The sequence below is a fragment of the Sceloporus undulatus genome, chromosome 9 (assembly GCF_019175285.1).
Source record: "Sceloporus undulatus isolate JIND9_A2432 ecotype Alabama chromosome 9, SceUnd_v1.1, whole genome shotgun sequence".
Classification (NCBI taxonomy): domain Eukaryota; kingdom Metazoa; phylum Chordata; class Lepidosauria; order Squamata; family Phrynosomatidae; genus Sceloporus; species Sceloporus undulatus.
In genome coordinates, this window is record NC_056530.1 from 28,317,422 (window position 1) to 28,338,966 (window position 21,545).

The 21,545-nt window shown below is 45.0% G+C and overlaps 2 protein-coding genes across 4 annotated transcripts; one reads left to right on the plus strand and one right to left on the minus strand.

Annotated features, from left to right (window-relative positions):
- On the plus strand, positions 1-13,596 carry SYVN1 (synoviolin 1). 3 transcript variants are annotated; one of them, XM_042438967.1, is made up of 16 exons: positions 1-107; positions 3,438-3,593; positions 4,808-4,900; positions 5,162-5,314; positions 6,190-6,238; positions 7,113-7,216; positions 7,710-7,836; positions 8,077-8,176; positions 8,282-8,347; positions 8,591-8,707; positions 9,217-9,383; positions 9,938-10,090; positions 10,281-10,409; positions 10,871-11,057; positions 12,113-12,273; positions 13,292-13,596. In XM_042438967.1, the coding sequence occupies exons 2-16, from the start codon at positions 3,462-3,464 to the stop codon at positions 13,441-13,443; spliced, it is 1,890 nt and encodes a 629-aa protein (XP_042294901.1). In that variant the 5' UTR covers positions 1-107; positions 3,438-3,461; the 3' UTR covers positions 13,444-13,596. The 3 variants fall into 3 exon arrangements, with proteins under 3 accessions (XP_042294901.1, XP_042294903.1, XP_042294902.1); XM_042438969.1 differs by lacking the exon at positions 1-107 and adding an exon at positions 2,744-2,887; XM_042438968.1 differs by lacking the exon at positions 1-107 and adding an exon at positions 3,043-3,143.
- A 3,418-nt stretch (positions 13,597-17,014) lies between these two features.
- On the minus strand, positions 17,015-20,306 carry LOC121915113 (C-reactive protein-like). The gene is made up of 2 exons (XM_042438984.1): positions 20,046-20,306; positions 17,015-17,797 (listed from the first exon to the last, which is right to left on the minus strand). Exons 1-2 carry the CDS (start codon positions 20,107-20,109, stop codon positions 17,133-17,135), a joined length of 729 nt encoding a protein of 242 aa, XP_042294918.1. The 5' UTR covers positions 20,110-20,306; the 3' UTR covers positions 17,015-17,132.
- Positions 20,307-21,545: the final 1,239 nt, after the last annotated feature.

A 21,545-nucleotide genomic window follows, 5' to 3' on the forward strand; every position in this document is an offset into this window, starting at 1 on the left:
GTGGCGTGTCGCTTCAGCATCGGGATTTCCGGTTAGAGAGCTAGAGACGAGAGGAGGTGGCGGCGGCCGAGGGAGGCTCCGGAGGACCCGGTGTCGCCGGGCTTGAGGTGAGCGAGAGGACTGTTTTTGGACGGAGAGGGTTTGGTAACGACCGGAAGTGAGGCCTAACCGGAAGTAGGAGCCTCCTCGGCGGTTGTCATGGTTACAGGGCGGGGGCAAGGCTAAGGTGAAGCTATCAAGGGTTTCTCTGGGCAAAGATTGGCTCAGAGGAGGTTCGCCATTGGCTTCCCTTGAGGCTGAGAGAGTGTGACTTGGCTAAGGTCTCCCAATGGGTTGCCATGGCCATTGCGCGGTGTGCCTTCCAGCTCTTTCGGTCTTAGGGCATCCTGAAGGCAGGCCTATCAGGGGCTTCTCTTGACCAGATTTGTCCAGAGGGGGTCTGCCATGGCCTTCCTCTGAGGCTGAGAGAGCGTGACTTCCTCCCAAGGCCCCCCAATGGCTTTCCCCGGCTGAGCTGGGGATCCAGGAGGGAGATCTTGAGGCACCTTTGAAACTTAACCGAAAGAAAGAAGCCGCCAGCATGAATCGCAGACCCAAGAAGGGCCCTGATCCAGTCCAAGCCCTTTATTCTGCCCTGCAGGAACTCTCCCTCAAAGCATATCCACTGACAGATGGCCATCCAGCCTCTGCTTAAAGACAGCCTCCAAGGAAGGAGGCTCCATCACACTTCAGACAGAGCTTCCTCATGCTGATGGACTCTCTTTTCCTGTGCCTTGCATCCGCTGCTCTGGGTCCTGTTCTCTGGAGCAGCAGAAAACAAGCCTGCTCCCTCCTCTATGTGACCCCCCCCCTTGCAAATATCCAAACAAGGTGATCATATCATCTCTTCTCCAGCTCCCTGAGGCGTTCCTCATAGGGCTTCATGGTTTCCAGACTGTTCACCATTTTAGTTGCCCTCCTCTGGACACATGGCTCCAGTTTCTCAATGTCCTTTTTGGATTGTTTTGCCCAGAACTGGACACAGGATTATTTATTCCAGGTGGGGCCGGACCAAAGCAGAATAGAGTGGCACTATGACTTCCCTTGATCTAGACACTAGACTTTTATTGATGCTGCCTAAAATCGCTGCATGAGCTTCCCTAGACTTCGCTTGACTTCCTCAGGTGCGTTTGGCGGAGTGGAAACCCCAGGGACAGACTTATATACATGCCTTTGGCGTGTGAGAAAACCTCAATTTGAACCCAGCATCCTTTTGTGTACGGAAACAAAGTGCCAAGATCAGTTTTAGCTTGGTTTTAGTTCAGTCATCTGTGAACAAAGGTGTTGCAAACTTCCTCAGATGCGTTTGTAGTCCGTGATGCACTTCAAGTCTAGGAAAGCGCCTGCTTTCAGTTAAGTCTCAAAGGTGCTCCAAGATCCCTCTCCATACTGATTCCACAGACAAACACGGCTATATCTTTGAATCCTGTTCTTTAGAGTCATAGTCCTACGCTCAAACCACTTCATCACACTGTCTTTCTGGGGTTGTTGTTGCTGTTGCGGTCTGCCTTCAGGTGGTTTCAGACTTATGGCGCCCCTAAGACTGGCTCTCATTGCTTTGCTCCTTTAAATTCGCACCAGTGACCTCCTTAATAGAGTCCATCCATATGGCATGCGGTTTTCTTTGTACTGCCTTCTGTCTCTTCTAATGATTAGTGCCTTCTTATGATGTCACCAAAGCAGTTTGTTTCTGTCAGAGAAGGCTACGTGTCTCACAAAACTATAGTTCCCAGAATTCCCTAGCACTGAGCCACGAGTTAAAGTCAAACTGGATTTATATCTGCAGCATGGAAGCAGCCTGAGTTATTCAGATGCACACAGAGACTTCAGCAGAACTGAGGACTGCATGGCCCTCCAAATGATGGACTGCAACTCCCATGATCTCTCGCCATTGTCTGAACAAACTAGGACAGATTGGGAGTTCTAGAGGCCTTCGTATTCATGTTTGTGTTCCCTACTCAAGCAATAGATCATGTCAGGAGGTACATAAATCAACATACAAAGACGCTTGGTTATCATTTTCTCTAACAGAACCAATTTCTAGCCTTCGTGGCATCAAGGATAGGCAGTACTTGGGAAGTCTTGCATCTTTGGATAGGGAAGCTTCCAAGCTCAGTAGGAGAAGTTCCACCTTTCAGCGTCCTGCATTGTATTGGTGTGTGTTTGTGTACTTGATCTATAGCCCCGCAGGAGCCCAGAATGCCTAACCATCTACGCGAGACATTCATTTTGTCCCACAACACAACTCTTGCGACTGTAAAAGTAGCAACGCTTTTCTCTGTGGTTAGTAGAAGCAGAACTGCCGTTCTTGTAGGGCAACAGGTGCACAGATCTTTGATGCTTCTTTGCTTAAACGCAAGGAACAGGAGTCCTTCCAACACATTGCAAATGTGTGTCCAGAAATCCCCGGCCTGTGAAATATATTGCAATGCCACCAAGTTATTGATTTAAAACAGAATTAAATCAGACATATATTTAATACTTTTTTGTGGGTGTCTTGAGCTCTGTGTCTGTGTTCTAGAAGAGTTTATTCCTGACATTTCGCCTGCATCTGTGACTGGCATCTTCAGAGGATGCTGGCATGGAAGAGAGCAGGGTTTATACACATATACTGTGTGACCCCACTCTCTTCCATGCCAGCCTTCTCTGAAGATGTCAGCCACAGATGCGGGTGAAACGTCAGGAATAAACTCTTCTCGAACATGGCCACAGAGCCTGAAAGACCCACAAACAACTAAAGTGGTATTCTCTCCAACCTGCACTGGCCATATTCAACAGGTACAGATCATGTTGCACCTACTTGCCAGCGAAGTAGAGCATAAGATGGTGTCCTGACATCACTTCTGGGGTAAGATTTAACAACCAACTGTATATGGATGGAGCAAGTTAAGTCAGGCATCTTGGGTGATGTGAGGGCAATCTGGCTGCCCATTGGTCATCGGGGTTTATTGATCTGGCAGGTTCCCCTTCTTCCCTCACTGCCTTTTCCCTCTCCTAGGCTGCATCCACACTGCAGAAATAATCCTGTTTGGCACCGCTTTAACTGCGGCTGACACCTTCAGAGAATCAAAGACGGGTTAACTCTGTAGCCTTTCTTGACTTGGGTGAGCAACGCTGGAGCAAGGAAAAATGACTTTGAAATCCTCCTAAGGAGAATGACCAGTGTTGGGGGATTCTGAGAGTTGTAGTCCCAAAGTAACTTGGGTTATATTAATACGTCAATGGCATACATGTACAGTAGGATGTGGTTCAGCAGCTGCCTAAGAATAGCAACGTGGATGCACTGGAGCATTGCAATGCAAATAGCGAGGCTCATCATGTTTTATTTTTATTTCTCCGACAAGCCTTGGCGAACACCCTCTTCAGCCATCGTAACTCTTTTCTTTCCCTCCTCACAGGCTGCCGGACGTGGGACGAGGGAGATGTTACGAACAGCCATCATGATGGCTGCCAGCCTGGCCCTGACCTCCGCTGTGGTGGCTCACGCCTATTATCTCAAGCACCAGTTCTATCCAACGGTGGTCTACCTGACCAAGTCCAGCCCCAGCATGGCGGTATGTTGCATATCTTATTTGCCAGGAGGAGAACTCTGTGTGTTTCCTGATTATCTAAGTAAGAGCTCTCTAGCTGTCATGGCAACGATAATAATATAGTGTCTAGATCGAGGGAAGTAATAGTGCCACTCTCTTCTGCTTTGGTCAGCCTCACCTGGAATAACACTGTGTCTAGTTCTGGGCACCACAATTCAAAAAGGGATGTTGAGAAACTGGAGCGTGTGCAGAGGAGGGCAACGAAAATGGTGAAGGGTCTGGAAACCATGCCTTATGAGGAGAGACTTGGGCAGCTGGGTATCTTAGTCCAGGAGAAGAGAAGGTTAAGAGGTGATATGACAGCCCTGTTTAAACATTTGAAGGGATGTCACGTTGAGGATGGAGTTTGTTTTCTGCTGCTCCAGAGCATAGGAGATGGATCAATGGATGCAAGCTTCAGGAAAAGAGATTCCACCTCAACATTAGGAGGACCTTCCTGACAGTAAGAGTTGTTCTACAATGGAAGGCACTCCCTCGGAGAGTGATGGAGTCTCCTTATTTGGAGGTCTTTAAGCAGAGGCTGGATGGCCATCTGTCGGGGATGCTTTGATTGTGAGCTCCTGCATGGTAGCAGGTGGACTGGATGGTCCTTGGAGTCTCTTTCAACTCTATGATTCTATTAATACAGTGTATTTCCAAAGATCAACATGTGAGGAAGGGGAAGTGAGAAGATTGGCATTTGTACCAAGTCTCATTGAATTTAGAGTGGTCTTGGATATCAGTAGTAACCCCTTTCCACTTAATTTCTCCATTAACGTGATGTTCTAGAATCTAGACCCTAACCATTGAGAGAGTTACAGTGCACTTTAGCATTTTCAATTATGTGCCATGTCCCAGTTATCTCTAAATGTGCTGCCAAATGCAAATACATGATGTATTGATGCCCCATTGTTTGTCCCGACTGTCTGCTGTTGTTCTCAGTCCCCTGTTTGGTCTCCTTCACATTTTGTACTAAGTCTCCCATTATTCCCAACTATTGTTCAGCTTGGGATGATAAGAGATATACTTCAGGGTATCTGGAGCTTGGACTACTTGAAGTTTCAAGTTTCAGATGCTTCTATCTGTCCTTGTGGATTTTCAGTCTGGAGATTAAGTTATTAAGTTATTAGTTATTAAAACAGGAATGGTTATTAAGCATGCTTTCCAAGTCATGTCCTTTATCTCCTTTTTTGTGCCAGGTCCTGTACATCCAGGCTTTTGTCCTGGTGTTCCTGTTGGGCAAATTCATGGGCAAAGTGTTTTTTGGACAGCTCCGAGCGGCAGAGATGGAGGTGAGCCTTGCTGGGTCCTGATGGGAAGTTTGAAAAGTTAGGCATCAGGAAGAACCAGAAAGTCTGTTCTGATGTGTTTAGGAAGCATCTTCTATTCATTGTAGAGGGAAAAAATATTGCTTGTATTGCTCTTACATACAACATCTGGTTGCAGCTTTCTGGAAGTCTTTTAAAGAAGGTGTAGTTTTTTTTAGAGTGGGACATAAGGAAGGAAGGACCTATGGTTAGAGAGAGCTGCTTAACTCACTTTCTCTCACACAGCATCTACTTGAGCGGTCATGGTATGCAGTGACCGAGACCTGCCTTGCCTTCACAGTCTTCAGGGATGACTTCAGCCCACGCTTTGTGGCTCTGTTCACCCTCCTCCTCTTCCTCAAGTGCTTCCACTGGTTGGCTGAGGACCGGGTAGACTTTGTGAGTATGACAGATTTAAAATGTGCTTGCTGCTTAAAGCTGTTAGAATTTGGCTGGTGTTGGGGCATCCTCGAATATCCTGTTGCGGTCAAACAGTGTAGTTTGTTTTGTGTAAACTGGATTGTACAACCTTGGTGGTCCTTGCTGGAGAGGGCAGGGATTGCAGCGCATCATCTTAGTACATGCATATACTCCATCCCCATATCTCATTGCATGCTCATCCTTTCTGCTCCTAGCAGCAGATATTCACCAAACTTAGGAACCACAGGAAAGTGTTTGTCTTCCCACAGTGAGTTGTACTATTAGTGGCATCCACTTGCAGAAGTGCAAGCCAGCATGAGCTTCTTGGAATTGTAGTCAAAAACATCTGAAGAGCAATTTTTTCCCAGTCCTGCTTGAGCAGACTATGCATGCTGGGGCTCTTTCTTCAGGCCTGGGTTAAGGTCTGTCGTTTGCAGATACTTTACTTAGTGGACATCAAAATTACGGTATGGAACTAGCCCTGAAACATTTGGTACACTGGTCTGTTGGGAAACTAAACTGAACCATAACAGGACTGGGTTGTACTTTTTTTCAGCCTTCAATGAAAGACACTTGTTTGCAGAACTTCTTGATTCTGTACAAGATTACAGCACTAAGAAACAGTGATGGGGGGCATGTTGTAACTCCCATCAGCCCTAGCCAGCATAGCCATTGTGATAAGTGACAGCCACAACCATCGGGAAGATCACACGTTCTCCATGTCTGTAATAGAAGTAGAAATAAGCATGGCCAGTTAACAGAGATTGCACGTTCTGCTTGATTTGTCCCAGTGACAAGTGTGATATGGGTTTGGCGTAGCTGGTTGATGTCTGGCCTGTTTTTGCTTTCTCTAGATGGAGAGAAGTCCTAACATTTCCTGGCTCTTTCATTTCCGCATTGTCTGTAAGTACCAATGTTTTCTTGAGCCTTTCCTTCTCTGTAGGCCAAAATTCACTGCAGAAATAATCCAGTTGGAGACCACTTTAACTGTCCTGGGTGAGTGCTAGGGAATTCTGGGAACTGTAGTTTGTTGTAGCTCCAGAACCCTCTGACAGAGAAGGCTAAATGTCTCACAAAACAAAAGTTCCTGCCATTCCCTAGCATTGAACCAGGGCAGTTAAAGTGGTCCGAAACTGGATTATTTTTTGCAGTGTGTTTTGGCCTTACCAGAAGCATGATTAATGGTGAAAGATTCTGGAAGTTGTAATCCAGCAGCATTTGGGCAGCCTGAGATTGCAAACCACTGTGCAAAGGTCTTTGCTAGTTCTCCAGAATCCCATGTTACTTATGCAACAAGTTAGGGATGTGGAACCAGGTATTTTGGATTCCAACTTCCATTGGTCCCAGCCAGTATAGCCAATGATCCAGGGCGATGTGATTTATAGCGCACTAACATCTGAATGGCCACAGGTTCCACATCCCTCTTAACTCTCCAGTGTACAGTGGGCCCTTGGTATCTGCTGAGGTTTAGTTCCTGGACCCTCCGTGGGTACCAAAATCCATGGATGCTCAAGTCCCATTATATACAATGTAGTACAATGGTGCCCCTTATATAAAATAGCAAAATCAAGGTTTGCTTTGGGGAATTTTTGTTTGGAATATTTTCAAGCTATGGAGGGTTGTGTCCATGGATGCAGAATCCTGATTGAACTCACATTTGTCAGGAACATGAGACTGTTCACTGTTTATATGGTGGGTGGTTTTCTACTGTGTCTTCCTTGCTTCCATCTCTTTTATTTCTTGTTTGTATTCCGCTGATGGTTAAATTCTCTTTCAGCTTTAATGGTTCTCCTGGGCATCCTGGATTTCCTGTTTGTCAGCCATGCTTACCACAGCATTCTCACCCGGGGAGCCTCTGTCCAGCTGGTCTTTGGGTTTGAGGTCAGTAAGTGTGTCTCACAATCCTAGATGGAAGTTAGTATGTTCTTAAGCACCATGAACCATAAATCCTTAAAGTTGATAATAGATGGTTTCATGACCAGCAGTTCAGGTAGCCTGATGGAATGGCTGTTACTAGGTATGAGGGAGAGAGGAAGACCACAAAGGCATCCAGTCTCTCAGCACAGTGGAAGGAATGATTCGGCTTCCCTTCTCTCCTTCTTTGTACCCCGATGTCTTGGTTCCCTTGCTTCAGTCATCTGACTGGGCTGGGCCTTTGGCAGCAGGGCATGGTATGCCTTGCATGTCTGTACTGCCCTCGTGTGGCACTTGCTTTGCATTGAACAGTGTAGCGATGATGATGCCTGGCAGAATGGGAAGAAGGCCTTGGGATTCCATTTTGCTTTCTGTTCTTTATGACTGATGAAATACGAACAGAAGTAGGGAGAAGCAATTCTATCAACTGACTTGAGGTTTTCTCTCTCTGCCCCCACAGTATGCCATTCTCATGACAATGGTGCTCACTATATTCATCAAATATATCCTGCACTCTATTGACCTCCAAAGTGAAAACCCCTGGGACAACAAGGCTGTCTATATGCTTTATACAGAGCTCTTCACAGGTAAGCGAATCAGAGGAAGAGGTGATCCCTTGGGTTAGTTAGGGAGGGTGGTGGGAGAGCTTGGGCCACTATTTGTTGTGACTTCATCCCAGCCAAGGCTTTTCTTTGCTCATGCGCAGAATGAGAATTCAACATCCATGTGTTTCAGGCAGCTTCGCCACTTCGTTTTGCCCAAATCCGGCAGGTTATGAACCATAGGTGTTAAAGCAGGTCTGACACCACTTGTTGGTCTTTCCCCAGGTTTCATCAAAGTCCTCTTGTATGTGGCCTTCATGACCATCATGATAAAAGTACACACCTTCCCGCTGTTTGCAATCCGGCCCATGTATCTGGCTATGAGGTAAGACAGGTTATACTTACTGTTGTGTGTTCATGTGTGTTCATGTATTGACCTACCATTATGGATGGAATAAAAGTACTTTGACTTTTGCTTATGTCTCTCCAGGCAGTTCAAGAAAGCCGTGACAGATGCCATCATGTCCCGCCGGGCCATCCGCAATATGAACACCCTGTGAGTATCTGCTGTGCTGAAAGTGGGGCTTTCTTCTAGGCACCTTGAATGAGTGGTCAAAGACACTGAGGCATGAGTTGTTCACTTGTTAAAACTACCTGTGAGAAATTCTAAAAGAATGGTTTTATTGCATTTCAAGTAACTCACAGCTGTGGAATTCAGAATCTCAGATTTCTGGCATGTATTTTATCTTTTTAGATGTATAAAGATTCATGGGCTTTCTGCCATCTTTTCCTCCCTCAGGTATCCTGATGCCACGCCAGAAGAGCTGCAGGCCATGGACAATGTATGCATCATTTGCCGAGAGGAGATGGTGACAGGAGCAAAACGCCTGCCTTGCAACCACATATTCCACACCAGGTGGGATTGCCTAATGGGATTTTTGTAAACCCACCTTTTTATATACCTCTCAATGTGCAGTAGTGGTTTTATATGCTGACCATTTACAACAGCACTGTTGAATGTGACTGGCAGTAGGTATCCAGAGTCTTGGCCAGAAAGTGTGAGAAGGCATTCTCAGCTCTGTCCCTGAGATAGCCTGCTGGTGAACCATAGCCATTCCCTTCATATAAATATGGGGACCAGACTTGGGGAGAATTGAAGAGCTTGAGCCCCTGAATCTGAAGAGTATTCGGTTTTATACAATAATTGAGAATTAGTGTGGTTACTGTTGGCCTGGGTCTCCAGAGATCTAGGGTCTGGACCCCACTAACCTTGAGCCGGTCAGTCTTTCTATTTAGCCTGCCATATATAGTTGGTGTTGTGAGGGTATATTGGGGAAGAGGAGAGACATTTTCACACCAATGTGAGCTTACTAGGGGAAAGGCAGGATAAAAGTGTAACAAATGTCATTGATGTCTCTTTCTAAGCTGCCTGCGGTCATGGTTCCAGCGTCAGCAGACCTGCCCCACTTGTCGGATGGATGTCCTCCGTGCCTCTCTCCCCACTCAGTCTCAGACTCCCCCTGAGCAGCAGGAGGGTGCGCAACAGCAACAGCCACCGCATCAGACCCCACTGATCCCCCAGCCCCCAAACTGTAAGTTTTCCTTTGTCCTTCTAAACAGTTGTTTCAGACATGTTTCATACTTAGCAATGACATCAGGCTTATTAGTTTGAGAGCCTTCCTGTTGGAGGTAATGGGAAGGGCTTCCTATGAGAGGCTGCCCTGCATGCTACTGAGAATGATAGTAAATGCCAATGATTCTTTTCCAAAGATGCCATAGTAACTCAGGCATGCCCCATATCTCCTATAATCGGAACTGGAAAATTCTTAGAAGTTTCATTATCCTTGTTACATGTAACTCAAAATACCTCTACAGACATATCTGTTTTTCTCCATTAGTGTGCCAAGATGTACTGAAGGCAGCTTTTTTTTTGTACGCAACATACCTAATGCGTCCACTATGTATTCTTTAGTATGCTTACAAAGACTTAATTTTGCTCAACTTGTTCTTTTTTCTAATTTCAAGAAGACGGGTGACCCTGTGCTTGTTGTTCTGCTCACAGAAGATTATAATTTATTGCAATCTTTAGCCCATACTCTTGAGGAATGCAAGAAGTCTCTTTCATGTCTTTTCCCCCCTGCTACAGTTCCCCAAGGCATCCTGCCACCTTTTCCTCCGGGAATGTTCCCCCTGTGGCCCCCCATGGCTCCGTTCCCTCCAGTGCCTGGTGTTCAGCCGCCGAACAACACAGACAATCCTTCAGCAGCCACTCCTTCCACATCAGGAGCTCAGGTAGCAGGTGAGAGATCCCCCACAGCTAGGGCTTTCCCCCTTCATTCAGCCATTGACAGGGCAGCACATTCTCCATCCTTTCTCTGGTGAACCATCACTGTTCTTAGGTTGTGTTTTTTCCTTCCTGTATGAAGTGAGTACAATTCAGGTTTTCTTGTCTGACACTCCAGTGGTTTCTTTCACTATGTTTCCATCAGGAACATCAAGGCCAAGGAGTGACTCGGCCTCCACATCCGAAGCTGCCGCTGCCGCTGCCTCCACAGGGACGGTGCCAGGATTCCCCTTTCCTCCCCCTTGGATGGGGATGCCTTTCCCGCCTCTCTTTGGTACGATTCGTAACCCAAAACTGTGTAGTTATGTTTGTGCAACTAGTTGCTAGGTTTGCTATGGCCTCTTTTGAAGAGGTGTTGGGGCAAACCAGCAAGATATATTGGACACAAGCAGACTGAAGCCAACTCTTCTCCTTGTATGCATGTTGGCTTATGACAAGCCACGCTTGGGGTGCATCATGTGCATCATAAGGGTTGGGCTATAGTATTAATATAATAAGCAGGGTTTTTTTTAAAATTTAGAACATTAATGAACAAAAACTGGCCTAAATTAAAAAAAAAATTTTTTTTCTAAACTGCTTTTTGCCCCATCCTTGAAACATAACGGGACCAGCATTCACAGTCCAGAGTTTTTTCATGTATCCCTTCCTAATGTTGTAATCTTTTTGCCCGCGATCTGCTGTGTCATTCCTTCTCAGCCTGTTTTCCACACATGACATTCTGTCTTCCTTTCAAAGGTTTCCCTCCGATGCCAGTGCCGCCCTCTGGGTTTGCAGGACTGACGGAAGAAGAACTGCGAGCTATGGAAGGCCATGAACGGCAGCACCTGGAAGCCCGGCTCCAGTGCCTGCAGAACATTCACACACTTCTGGATGCAGCCATGCTTCAGATCAACCAGTACCTCACTGTGTTGGCAACGATCGGGTAATTTACCCTTCAGATCTGTGTGGTGGGGATAAGGAGAAACATAAAAGAAAATGGAAGAGGTACTTTGCAGTAGCTCACAATTTTGCAGTCAGAGGACTTTAGAAGAGAACATTCTTAATGCAAACTAAGGCAGCAGCACTTGAAATTTGGGATACCATCCACGCTTGTTGGTGCTTCTCTCTTGTACATGGATGGTGCCATTTTGGCTTTCTGGGGTTCATTACCTAACACTTGAACATTGAATATGAAGAGAATGATGCATGTTTATTTGCCTTAATTATTTATTTAGACTTTATAATTCACCTTATCTGTTGCATACATTTTCACGTCTTTAATACAGACTTACATAGCCCTATTGTGGGTATAAGATTTTTTTTTCCAGCCACAGAGATCCATTATTAATGTGCAGCCATTGGCCCTATTTTGTTTCTAGTATTGAGGTGGTTTTTTTAAAGGGTAATTATTGGTTTTTCACAAAATACTACTGCAGAAGAGGGTGAATTCTCATATCTCTCATCATCTGGTCCTCCAGAAGTTTTTGACTTCATCTCCCAGTTTCCCTCATCATTAGCCATGCTGGCAAAGGCTTCTGGGTGCTGAAGTCCAAAACAGATGGAGGATCAAAGGTTGAGAACATCAGAGGATTTAGAGGTTGGTTGGCTGTCTCTTAGGAATACAGTAGCATTGGATTTCTGCATGGAAAGGGGCTGAACAATATGACCTTTGGGTTTTCTTTTCATTCCATCATTCTCTCCTTCTGCGATCCCCAAAAAGGAGGACTAACACTGAAAACCAGCATGGTGCTCATGTCTAGCCAGCTCATAAACCCATTTATATCCCACTTTTCCTCAAGTGAACTCAAGGCAGAGTATAGTTCTCCTTTATCTTCCCACTATATCCCTGTGATTCAGGTGAGACAGAGATAAAGAGAGTGTGAGTGAAAGAGATACTCAAGATCACCCAGTGAGTTTCCGAGCTCAGAGGGAATAGGACCTGAATCTCCCAAGATCTGGCACATTATTCTCTTCTGGGTCCATCTTTTTCTTTCATAGGACACCCCGACCTGCACAGCCACCAAGTGCTCCTGCCACCTCAGCATCATCTCCAGAGACCCCCGTCCCTGAACCTGGTACTACTGAGCCCACCACTGTCTTCCAGCCTGAAGATAAAACTTCTTCACCAGCAACAGAGACAGAGGCATCAGGGCAAGCAGGTAACTGGAGTGTCTGGGTCTGAGAACAAGTCATATCTGGAAGTCTGTTGTTGGAGTGATGTGCAAGAGTTTATTTTTATTTACCAGCTAGATATATTTCCTCAGGTGAGCACAAGGTGATGGTATGTGACTCTCTCTTTCCTGTTTTATCCTCACATCAACCCTGCGAGAGCTATGTTGGGTTGAAAATGGGGGAGTGGTCCAGATTTCATCTACTGAATTTCACGACAGTGATTTTTCTGAGGTTGACTGAGAAAGGACAGGACCAAAGGAGTCTGTCTACAGCAAGACTGAAGCGTGTATTGGCCCCATAACATTGTTGAATTGCAAAAATGCTAGCTAGGGTTAATGGGATTTATAGTCTAGTAGTACCTGGAGGTTTGCAGCTGCTTGATCGCTGGTTTGGGAGTTGAAAGGAGTTCAGTGGAGGGGACCATATCTTCCCCTTTGAACCAACCCAAGTGTTAAAATCTGCAAGGAAGGGGCATTTCTCTTTATCTCACTGCCTTCACAGGCTTGGCTGATGGGAAACTGGCTTTTATGTTGCTTTACTATTTTTATTCTGTTTTAAAGTGAGGTTTTATTTGGTTTTAATTCTGTAACTTAATATTGCTTGAATGTTAATCTTGATTTGTATGTTTTAACTGTGTGTGTTTTATTTTATCCTCGGCCTTTTTGTAAACCGCCTTAAACCCCAGCCTGGGAGAAAGGAGGGGTCCAGGACTTGGGAGTAAAAGGGTGCAGGCCAAGGATGAATTTGTGGTGGATGAACAAGGAAACACACAGAAAGGATTAGCAAAAAACCCCAAAGAGCCGTGTTTAGTATTTCTGCCCTGCTTTTTCCTCATGTAGAGCTCAAGGCAGCTCACAAGGAAAATTAAAATGCCATGATATAAGAATATGAATACTCAGCCACTAATCCCAGTTCATTGAAACAACTATATGGCCTAGAAACATGTTGCTAGAAAACAGGTTCATGCATTGTTTTCTATACAGATGTTCTTGTCTCTCCTTTCAGGCCTGTTCTCGGGCGAAGGTGCCGAAGGTTACACAGAGCCATCTGGCCACAAGCAGAACGGAGAGGACTCTTTGCCAGAGGAGCCAGACGCAGCAGAACTGCGCCGGCGCCGGCTCCAAAAACTAGAATTGCCATCTTCCTCTTCTCATTGATGCCCCTGCTGTCCCCGTTGATCAAGACTTGTCCTGTGCCTGAATTAATCATTTAAGGAATTTTCTTTCCTTTTTCCGTAAGAAAAAAGAAAAACGCAGCATACGGCGGAAGCTAAGGGACGAGGCAAATAAAGCTGGGTGTTTGAACTTGGACCATCAAGTGCCAATGTGATGTGATGCTTCTGGGGGCACTGTTTGACAGGACAGGGGTAGGCGGGGGGAAATGTCACTTTGCCTTGATTTATACCCTGGAGAGGGAAGTGGTGCCCATCCCAGAGTGCAGGTTGGTTGACTCTGATCCCGTATCACCCGGATGTGGTAACAGTCCTTGTTCCAAAACCTTTTGTATCTAGATCTCAACTGGACAGACTTGTACTCCGCGGTAGGACTGTGCCCAGCCCTACAAGATGTCTTCCTTCCCTCCTCCCTCCCTCTCTCCTTCTTGGGATGCCATCTCAAACAGCGAGGATGCATTTTCCCATCAGGAGTGGAGGGCGGGTAGTTCTTTCTACACGGAATTGGTTTTCTGTTCTAGTTTTGTGGTGGACTTTTTTTCCTTTTGGTTTCCTTTTTGGTTTCACAGAGTTCCTTCCTGAGCAAAGTAGAAGGGAAAGGAGCTCCACGAGTTCCCTTTCCAAGTGAAGTAGTTCAGGGTCAGCTGGCTGGAAGGTGAGCTTGAAGTTGCCTTCTTTTTTATTGCTTTAGTGTAGGCAGCAGCACTTTACTACTCTAATCTCCCTTACAAAATCAAAATATATATCTTGGAGTGCAGAAGAGCTTGCAAGATCTTAGGGGAGAAAGTTTGGTGGATCTTTCTTTAGATTGGATCAAGAGGAATCTGTGCCCCTCATCTTTCATGAAAATAGCTTGTTTTTCAGTTTCCTAAACATGATTTGAAACCTGTTTGGCACTCCCCCCCCCTTTTTTTTTTTGGCTCTTAAAAAGGTAGAATAGCAAAGGGCAAATGTGGCACATGTGAAGTTTGACTTGTTTGGAGGGACATTCTGTGTTCTTGGATGGCATCCAGGTTGCGCTGCCTAGGCAGTTTCTTCATTTAAAGATGATTGGAGGCTGGAATGAAATTTCAAGTCTGCTGTAACCACAGACTGTGGCCTGTCTGTACAGGGCCAAAACCCTAGTTGTTTTAAACTGAACATTCATAGCCGAGTACTACATCCAATCCAGAAAAAGTCACAATGATAACATGAGTGATGCAAAAATGGCTGAGGTTCAAGGATAGCTGCTGCCCTCCAAATATTGGATTGCACTGTTGAACTTTAGTTCAATATCATTTTGTCCATCCCATGCCCTTGGACTGTGTTCACTGTTCAGGGTCAAATTGAGATTCGGCGATGCCTCTCTCAACCCACGCTTTGCATATTCATCCAAAAATTCTGTTTAGGGGTCACTCAGCCCTCTGAATGTTATGTTTCCCCAGGTTGCTTTAGAGGGAGAAATTCCTTGGTAGGTCCAAGGTCTCTAATCCTCCTCTGAAAACCTTGAATTCCTTTCTTTTACTCCTGGGACATCATATTTTATTGTCCTTTCTGTTTCAGTTGTCATTATTTTTTTCCTTTTCAGGCAAGCCAGGTATATTATTGTCACTCCAAGTCACTTGATTTCAAGGTGTTCTAGAGTAGGTGGATTTGTGAACTGTGAAATGCAGTATTAATGCTGGCTGTGAGAATGACTTAAGGAGCAGAGGTGTTTAGGCTTGGAGGTGCGGGCGAGGGGCAGCAGAGAAGGGGTTTCAAGTATTTGTTTGGTAAAAGGGGCATTGGTCAAGGTTTTGGTTAAGGTCATTCTTCCTATGTTCAGAAAGACTTCAGTGCGCGTGTCTCTCTCGTTCATGTTTCTTCTCTCCGCTCCCGATGATATGTCATAATAAAGTTGAGAGAGACGGTTGTCAGGTTGTCATATTTTCTAATGGGATATTTAAATCTGAATGGAAAAAGAGAGGAAGCCGTAACGATTTTGATGGTCCATTTTCAGCATAGAGTGCTTAGTTCATTTGGTAGCGCATGGGTGAAAATCCTCTAGAACGGGAGTGAAGTATGCATCGGGCTTCGGATCCCATCAGCTCTCGCCATTATAGCCAACAATGAGAGGCGATGGGGACTACAGTCCAGCATCACCAAGAGGGCCAGAGTATTTTATCCATGCTTGAAAGATTTCAGAAAGTTGTACATCTATGAAACTAAATTATGACCTAGTTCCACTTGTATCAAGGATTTACCACCATCTTGGAATAGATGACTTGGCATCCAAATGACTTCCACTATGAAGATAGTAATTCTGAAGGGATGACGCTGTTAACAGATACTATATAGCCCCCTTTAGCAATAGGTATAACCAACATCTTTGGTATTCCTCCCTCAACTGTCTCACCAGCTCTTGTTTCTTTTAGTCTCCACATCTCAATCAGAATTCCATTCTATAGATAATATTGTGGCCTGGTTCCCTCTGTGTTTATTTCCCTCTCCAAGGGATACATACTCCATAGTTTGGGGGGTGGCCATGTTGCGTCTCAGTACTGGATCCCTTCTCGGAGGCAGAACTGGTGCCAGACCTTTTGCTGCATATAGAAAACTCAAACCTGACTCAAGTCTGCAGATGCTAATGATCAAATACGGCTGTTGCAGTATCATAGTGCGTTGTGTGGAGTTGCTGAGAGCTAGGAATTAAATCTCAGGTGCAAAGTCAATGCCTTTCGTGTCACCCTGAAGCTAGGTAGTCCTCTTTGCTTGGTTATCAGACAGTAATGTTGCCCGCTTGCTTCATTCCTCCCCCCATTGAAACCCTATGAAAGGAAAAGTGTAGAGGACTGAAGAAGAAGGGAACTAAGACATGTGAGGAGCAAGAAATCTGGGACGGTTATCAGTGTGTCCAAACGTCTTGGCAGTATGTATTCCTTTCTTGGCCACTGTTTTCAACCCATTGCTAAAACTGTAATTCAGGAGCGAGGGAACCTATGGGCTGTCAGATATTTTGGACTTGCATATTGCACTGTTTGGCGATACTGGCTTAAAGTATATTGATGTCTAACACGCCTAGATAAGAAAAAGCTGCCCGCACAAGGATTGCCCGCCTGTTTGCGGTTGTTTTAATGTGGGTATCTATTTGTTCCCACTCCTTTGTTTAAAGGATTTCGCTTTAAGCAAAGCTCCTCCATCCCAGTCCCATCGAACTTAACGCTTTGGTATGAAAGAGGGAAAAAGGTATTCTGGAAACAATCTCACCCAAAGATGCATTTTCTTTTAGTTATGTGCTGAACTGATACTTAGTCTGTTTTCAACATTTATCTGCAGGGATAACAGAACTTTGAGGGCAGCAATCTATGACTTTGATTCTAACTTCTTTCCTTTTTTAAGAAAGAAAAAACCCCTCAAACTTGGTTGGTTTCGGAGTTAATAACCGAAGTCCGAGGCGCTGCGGCCGAACAAGGCTGTCGGCCTCGGACACTCTTTACGGCTACCGTTCAAGCTGCGTCTGCGGAGGTGAAGGAAGTTTAGGGATGATTATTTAATTGTATGTAAATACTGTATAATTTTAATAGCTCGAGTTGTGTATATACCGCAGATTAAAATTTTTTTAATAGCTTGGATTGTGTATATATACAACAAATAATAATAAAAACATCTTGCATTAAAGACCGCTCTCTTTTTGTGCATCATTGTCTTAGTCTGAACTTAGACGCCAAACGGGCCGGGTAAAGGAGAAGGGAAGTACATAACTCTAGAAGAAATCAAGTGGGGCTTAAGAACAACATAGCCCTTGATTTCATAGTTTAAGGATCTCCAATTGATCAGATAGTTGGAAAGACTGCGATCTTGCAAGACTAGCTGCACTTCGTCCGCAGTCAGAACCCTATCCCACATATACACATCCTTCATCTCCCCTACAAGCGATTGGTTGATAGCAAAGCCACCCCCAAAGGAGTCCTGATCTTGCCCAAGTACAATAGATGCCTCGGGACTGATAGAGTAACCTTTCTGAAGCCCCATTCGGGGCAATGGTTCCCCATCCAACCACAGTTCCACTATTCCTGTGGCAGACTCCCAGCTCATGCAGATGTGCTCCCAAGCAGGCTTTGCGTTCTTCTTTTCTGGGAGGACGAAGGTTACAGAGGCCCCCCCAAGATAAAGTCTATATTGGTTGGGTTTGGGCTTGAAGAGTAGGAGCTCATTGTCTCGTGTCTTTGTGGCGTAGGAGAAGAGTCCGTATTCGCGGGTCAGGAGCGTGTAGTATCTCAGGCATATGGTGAAGCTGGTCAGTTGCTGTTGGAGAGGAGCCTTCAAGACCACGCTGGCGCTATTTGTTTCTATGGGGAAGACGAACGCCTTCTTCTGGAGATCTATGGAAAGGTAAGACATACGATATTTGTCTCGTTTAGGATCCCAGATGGAAGTCACTAGGGTCGGATTTCACCCGTATGTTCTCTGTGTTGGCTGTCATATTTCCTCCCCAAATCTAGTTAGTCAAGTTTTTTGTGGGCTTTTTGGGCTCTGGCCATGTTCTAGAAAAGTTTATTCTGGCATCTTCAGAGAATGCCGGCATGGAGGAGAGTGTGGGATATACAGTGCGCGTGCATCATACACGGGTTTGAGCATACGTCAAACCTGTGTAGAGCTGTGTGGGAGCATGCGGGGTGGTGTGTCCCATTCTAATGAATGGGGTGCGTGCCCGTGGCATGTGTGTGCTGCTGCACCGTTGCGCCACTGCGTGCACAAGCCCCATTCAGGTGAATGGGGCTCAAGCATATGAGGTATTTGGCTTACGTGGGGGGGTTACAGAACGGATCCCCCGTGTAAGCCAAGGGCGCACTGTATATATATATATATACACACACACACACACACACACACACACTCCACCCTACCCAGAGTCACACAGTATGTGTGTGTGTGCACGTGTGTGTGTGGCCGGTATCCTTAGTTTTTTGTGGGTTTTTGGGGCTCTGTGGCCATGTTCTAGAAGAGTTTATTCCTGACATTTTGCCAGCATCTGTGGTTGGCATCTTCAGAGGATGCTGGCATGGAAGAGAGTGGGGTATATCTATATATCTATATATAGATATACACACTTCTCCCTACCCAGGGTCACACAGAATATATGTACCCCACTCTCTTCCATGCCAGCATTCTCTGAAGATGCCAGCCACAGATGCTGGCAATACGTCAGGAATAAACTCTTCTAGAACATGGCTACATAGCCCTAAAACCCACAAAAAACTATGGGTGCTGGCCATGAAAGCCTTCGACTTCACATCTAGTTAGTCTAGTTTTCATCTAGTAGAAATATGTATAATATGCAAGTGAAGTACATATTATGGAGCTAAATGCAGTCGGCCCTCCACATTTGCAACTTACATTTTTGCAAATATGATTATTTGCAGTTTTGCTTAATATGTTCTCTCTAGGAATCTGTAAATCCTCCAGCGTAATTCTGCACGAAGTTGACCATAGAGTTGTGCCTAGAGGTCCCTAGAGAAAGCACTTCTCTAGGCATTTGAACGCCCTCCAGCATATTTCTAGGATCAACCTCTGGCAGATGTTGATCCCAGAGTTGCACTGGAGGACCTAGAGATTCCTAGAGGAAATACATCTGTACACATTCGTAGGCCCTCCAGCATGATTGACGTCCATCTGAATTTGACCATAAAGGTGCACTGGAATAAAGAAGTTGGTAGCATATGCTTTCTTAGACTTAAGTCTACTTTCTCATGTGCTTTTTACATCTGAGGAAGTAGACTCAAGTCTATGAAGGCTGATGCTGCCAACTTCTTTCTGTCCTGAAAGGTGCTACAAGATCCTTTTGTTTTGATTTCAGTCCTTTTGGCATCCGAACTTCTTGTAATCCCAATTCCTCCCTTTACCCATTCCCTTGAAATATAAAGGGCATCCTTAGTACATAATATAGATTTAGACCCGGGTTGTGTATCCCGTAACTGGAAACACTGAAAAAGTCAGTTGTGACCAGTCTCTCCCTGCGTCCAGTTAACCTTCCGATGTTCACTGTGGACCACAATATAGAAGCTGGTTACAACATATTCTGAGATGAAGATTTACTGTATATACTCGACTATAAGTCGACCTCATGTATAAATTGAGGGCAGGTTTTGTAGCTATAATGATGGATCTTGATATGATCCTTGGATAAGTCAAGGGTAAAACATAGGGGCATGTAATGAAGGATGTAAAGGACGAAGGAAAGGAAAACAATGCCAAAGAACTGGAAGAGAGTAGAAGGGGGTCAATGCTTCCAGGGCATATGGATATCTATCTATCTATCTATCTATCTATCTATCTATCTATCTATCTATCTATCTACCTATCTATCTATCTATCTCACTTAAAATACTGTACTTACATTGACCCATGAGTAAGTTGACTCAGGTTTTTGGGGTCAATTTTTTAACCTACATTTCTAGACTTATACATGAGTATATCTATACAGTACACTGATCAGTTTCCACCCAAGTCTACTTCAAATGCTATAGTAGATATGACCACCTCTCGATTCATTTTTAGGCACAGCCCAGCCATCCGGCTCAAGCGCAAGACTATACCTGGTTTGCTTCCGCATCTCTTTACCGTACTCACCTTCTTGGCCAAGGGACCCCAATAGACTGGCAAGGATGAGAAGGAACGGATAAAGGGTTGCCATTCTGCTTCTAGACAGAACAAGCTGGAAGGTAAAAACAGGCTCTGCCTTTTATTTCTATTGGCGACTTCTTTCCCAAGTCAAACCGATCCCCCAATTGTGAAACTTTTGAATGTTTCTCTGAATTCATCCTTGAACTGACAGCCACAAGACCGCATTTCCTGAAAGTCTACTTCTCTGGGGCTTTCCCAGCAAAGATGACATTCGGTTACATTCCTTCCCCTCCTCCTTAGCAAGCTTGGAGCGTCACTTGCTGTAAAACACAACCCCCCCCTTAAAGATCAGATCAAAACAGGGTTGGTTTTGTTTGCTTTTTTGGCAGATCATTTGGGTTTGGAGAAGGAATGTGCTGATGTCCTTCAGGGTTTATGTAACATGCAAATGTTGTTCTCCCGTGGCGATGGGAGAGACCAGCTCCACAAGTTTTGGAAATGTTAGAGGGTTTGTGTTGTCAGAGTCAAGTTCAGCGGCCGCTGAGGTTTATCCAGGGGTTCATTGAACTAAGAGTTGTTTCCTCCTTTAGTAGGATCATAGGGTTGGTTCAGACACTGAAAATAATCCCGGTAGAATCTGGGTTGAAAACCCACTTAAACCAGGATAATCGACGTCGGGGTTTATCTAAAAGATTCAGATTCTTGTGTGAATCGCTGATGGGAACAGACTCGGGATAAACCGGGATTAAACTCCGCACGGCTTGCATTAGTTTTAATTATTGTTGCAATTTAATTCTATTTCAATAATATTTTTGCATATTTTTAACTGGATGGTGTTTTTTAATGTTGTCAGCCGCCCTGAGCTCCAGCTTTGGGACAAGAGTGGGATAACAACAACAACAACAACAACAACAACAATAATAATAATAATTATTATTATTATTAAAGGTGTTTTGAGTACCTTCGTATCATGGACTCCATCATTCTTCGAGTGCCATAATCGTGTGTGAACTCACAGAGCTGTGCATAGATATAGCTGGAGTCTGGTTTAATCCAATGTAACTCTTGTTAAATCTCATGCTTTTAATGATCGGTGTTTAATGCTCAAGTTAAAAGGATTCTTGGGTAGCAGCTGCTGGGAAAGGTCAGGGCTTGGGAAAAATGCTTGTTTGCTTGTTCAGCTGCATCCGCACTGCAGAAATAATCCAATTTGACACCACTTTAACTGCTATGGCTCAATGCTGTGAAATGATGGGGGTTGCAGCTTGTTGTGGCACCAAAGCTCTCTGATAGAGAGGGCTAGGTACATAGAGAGACTTTCTCACACACTTTCTCAGCCTCAGAGGATGGGAATGGCAAAGCCCCTCTGAAGAGACTTGCCACTACAACAGTGACAACTTCTTAGGTTGCTATTGCCAGGCACCACAAACCCAATCACAACATTGGCAGCAAGAAGACAGCAGAACGTTACAACAATCCATATAGTAAAGCAACGTCACCCAACAG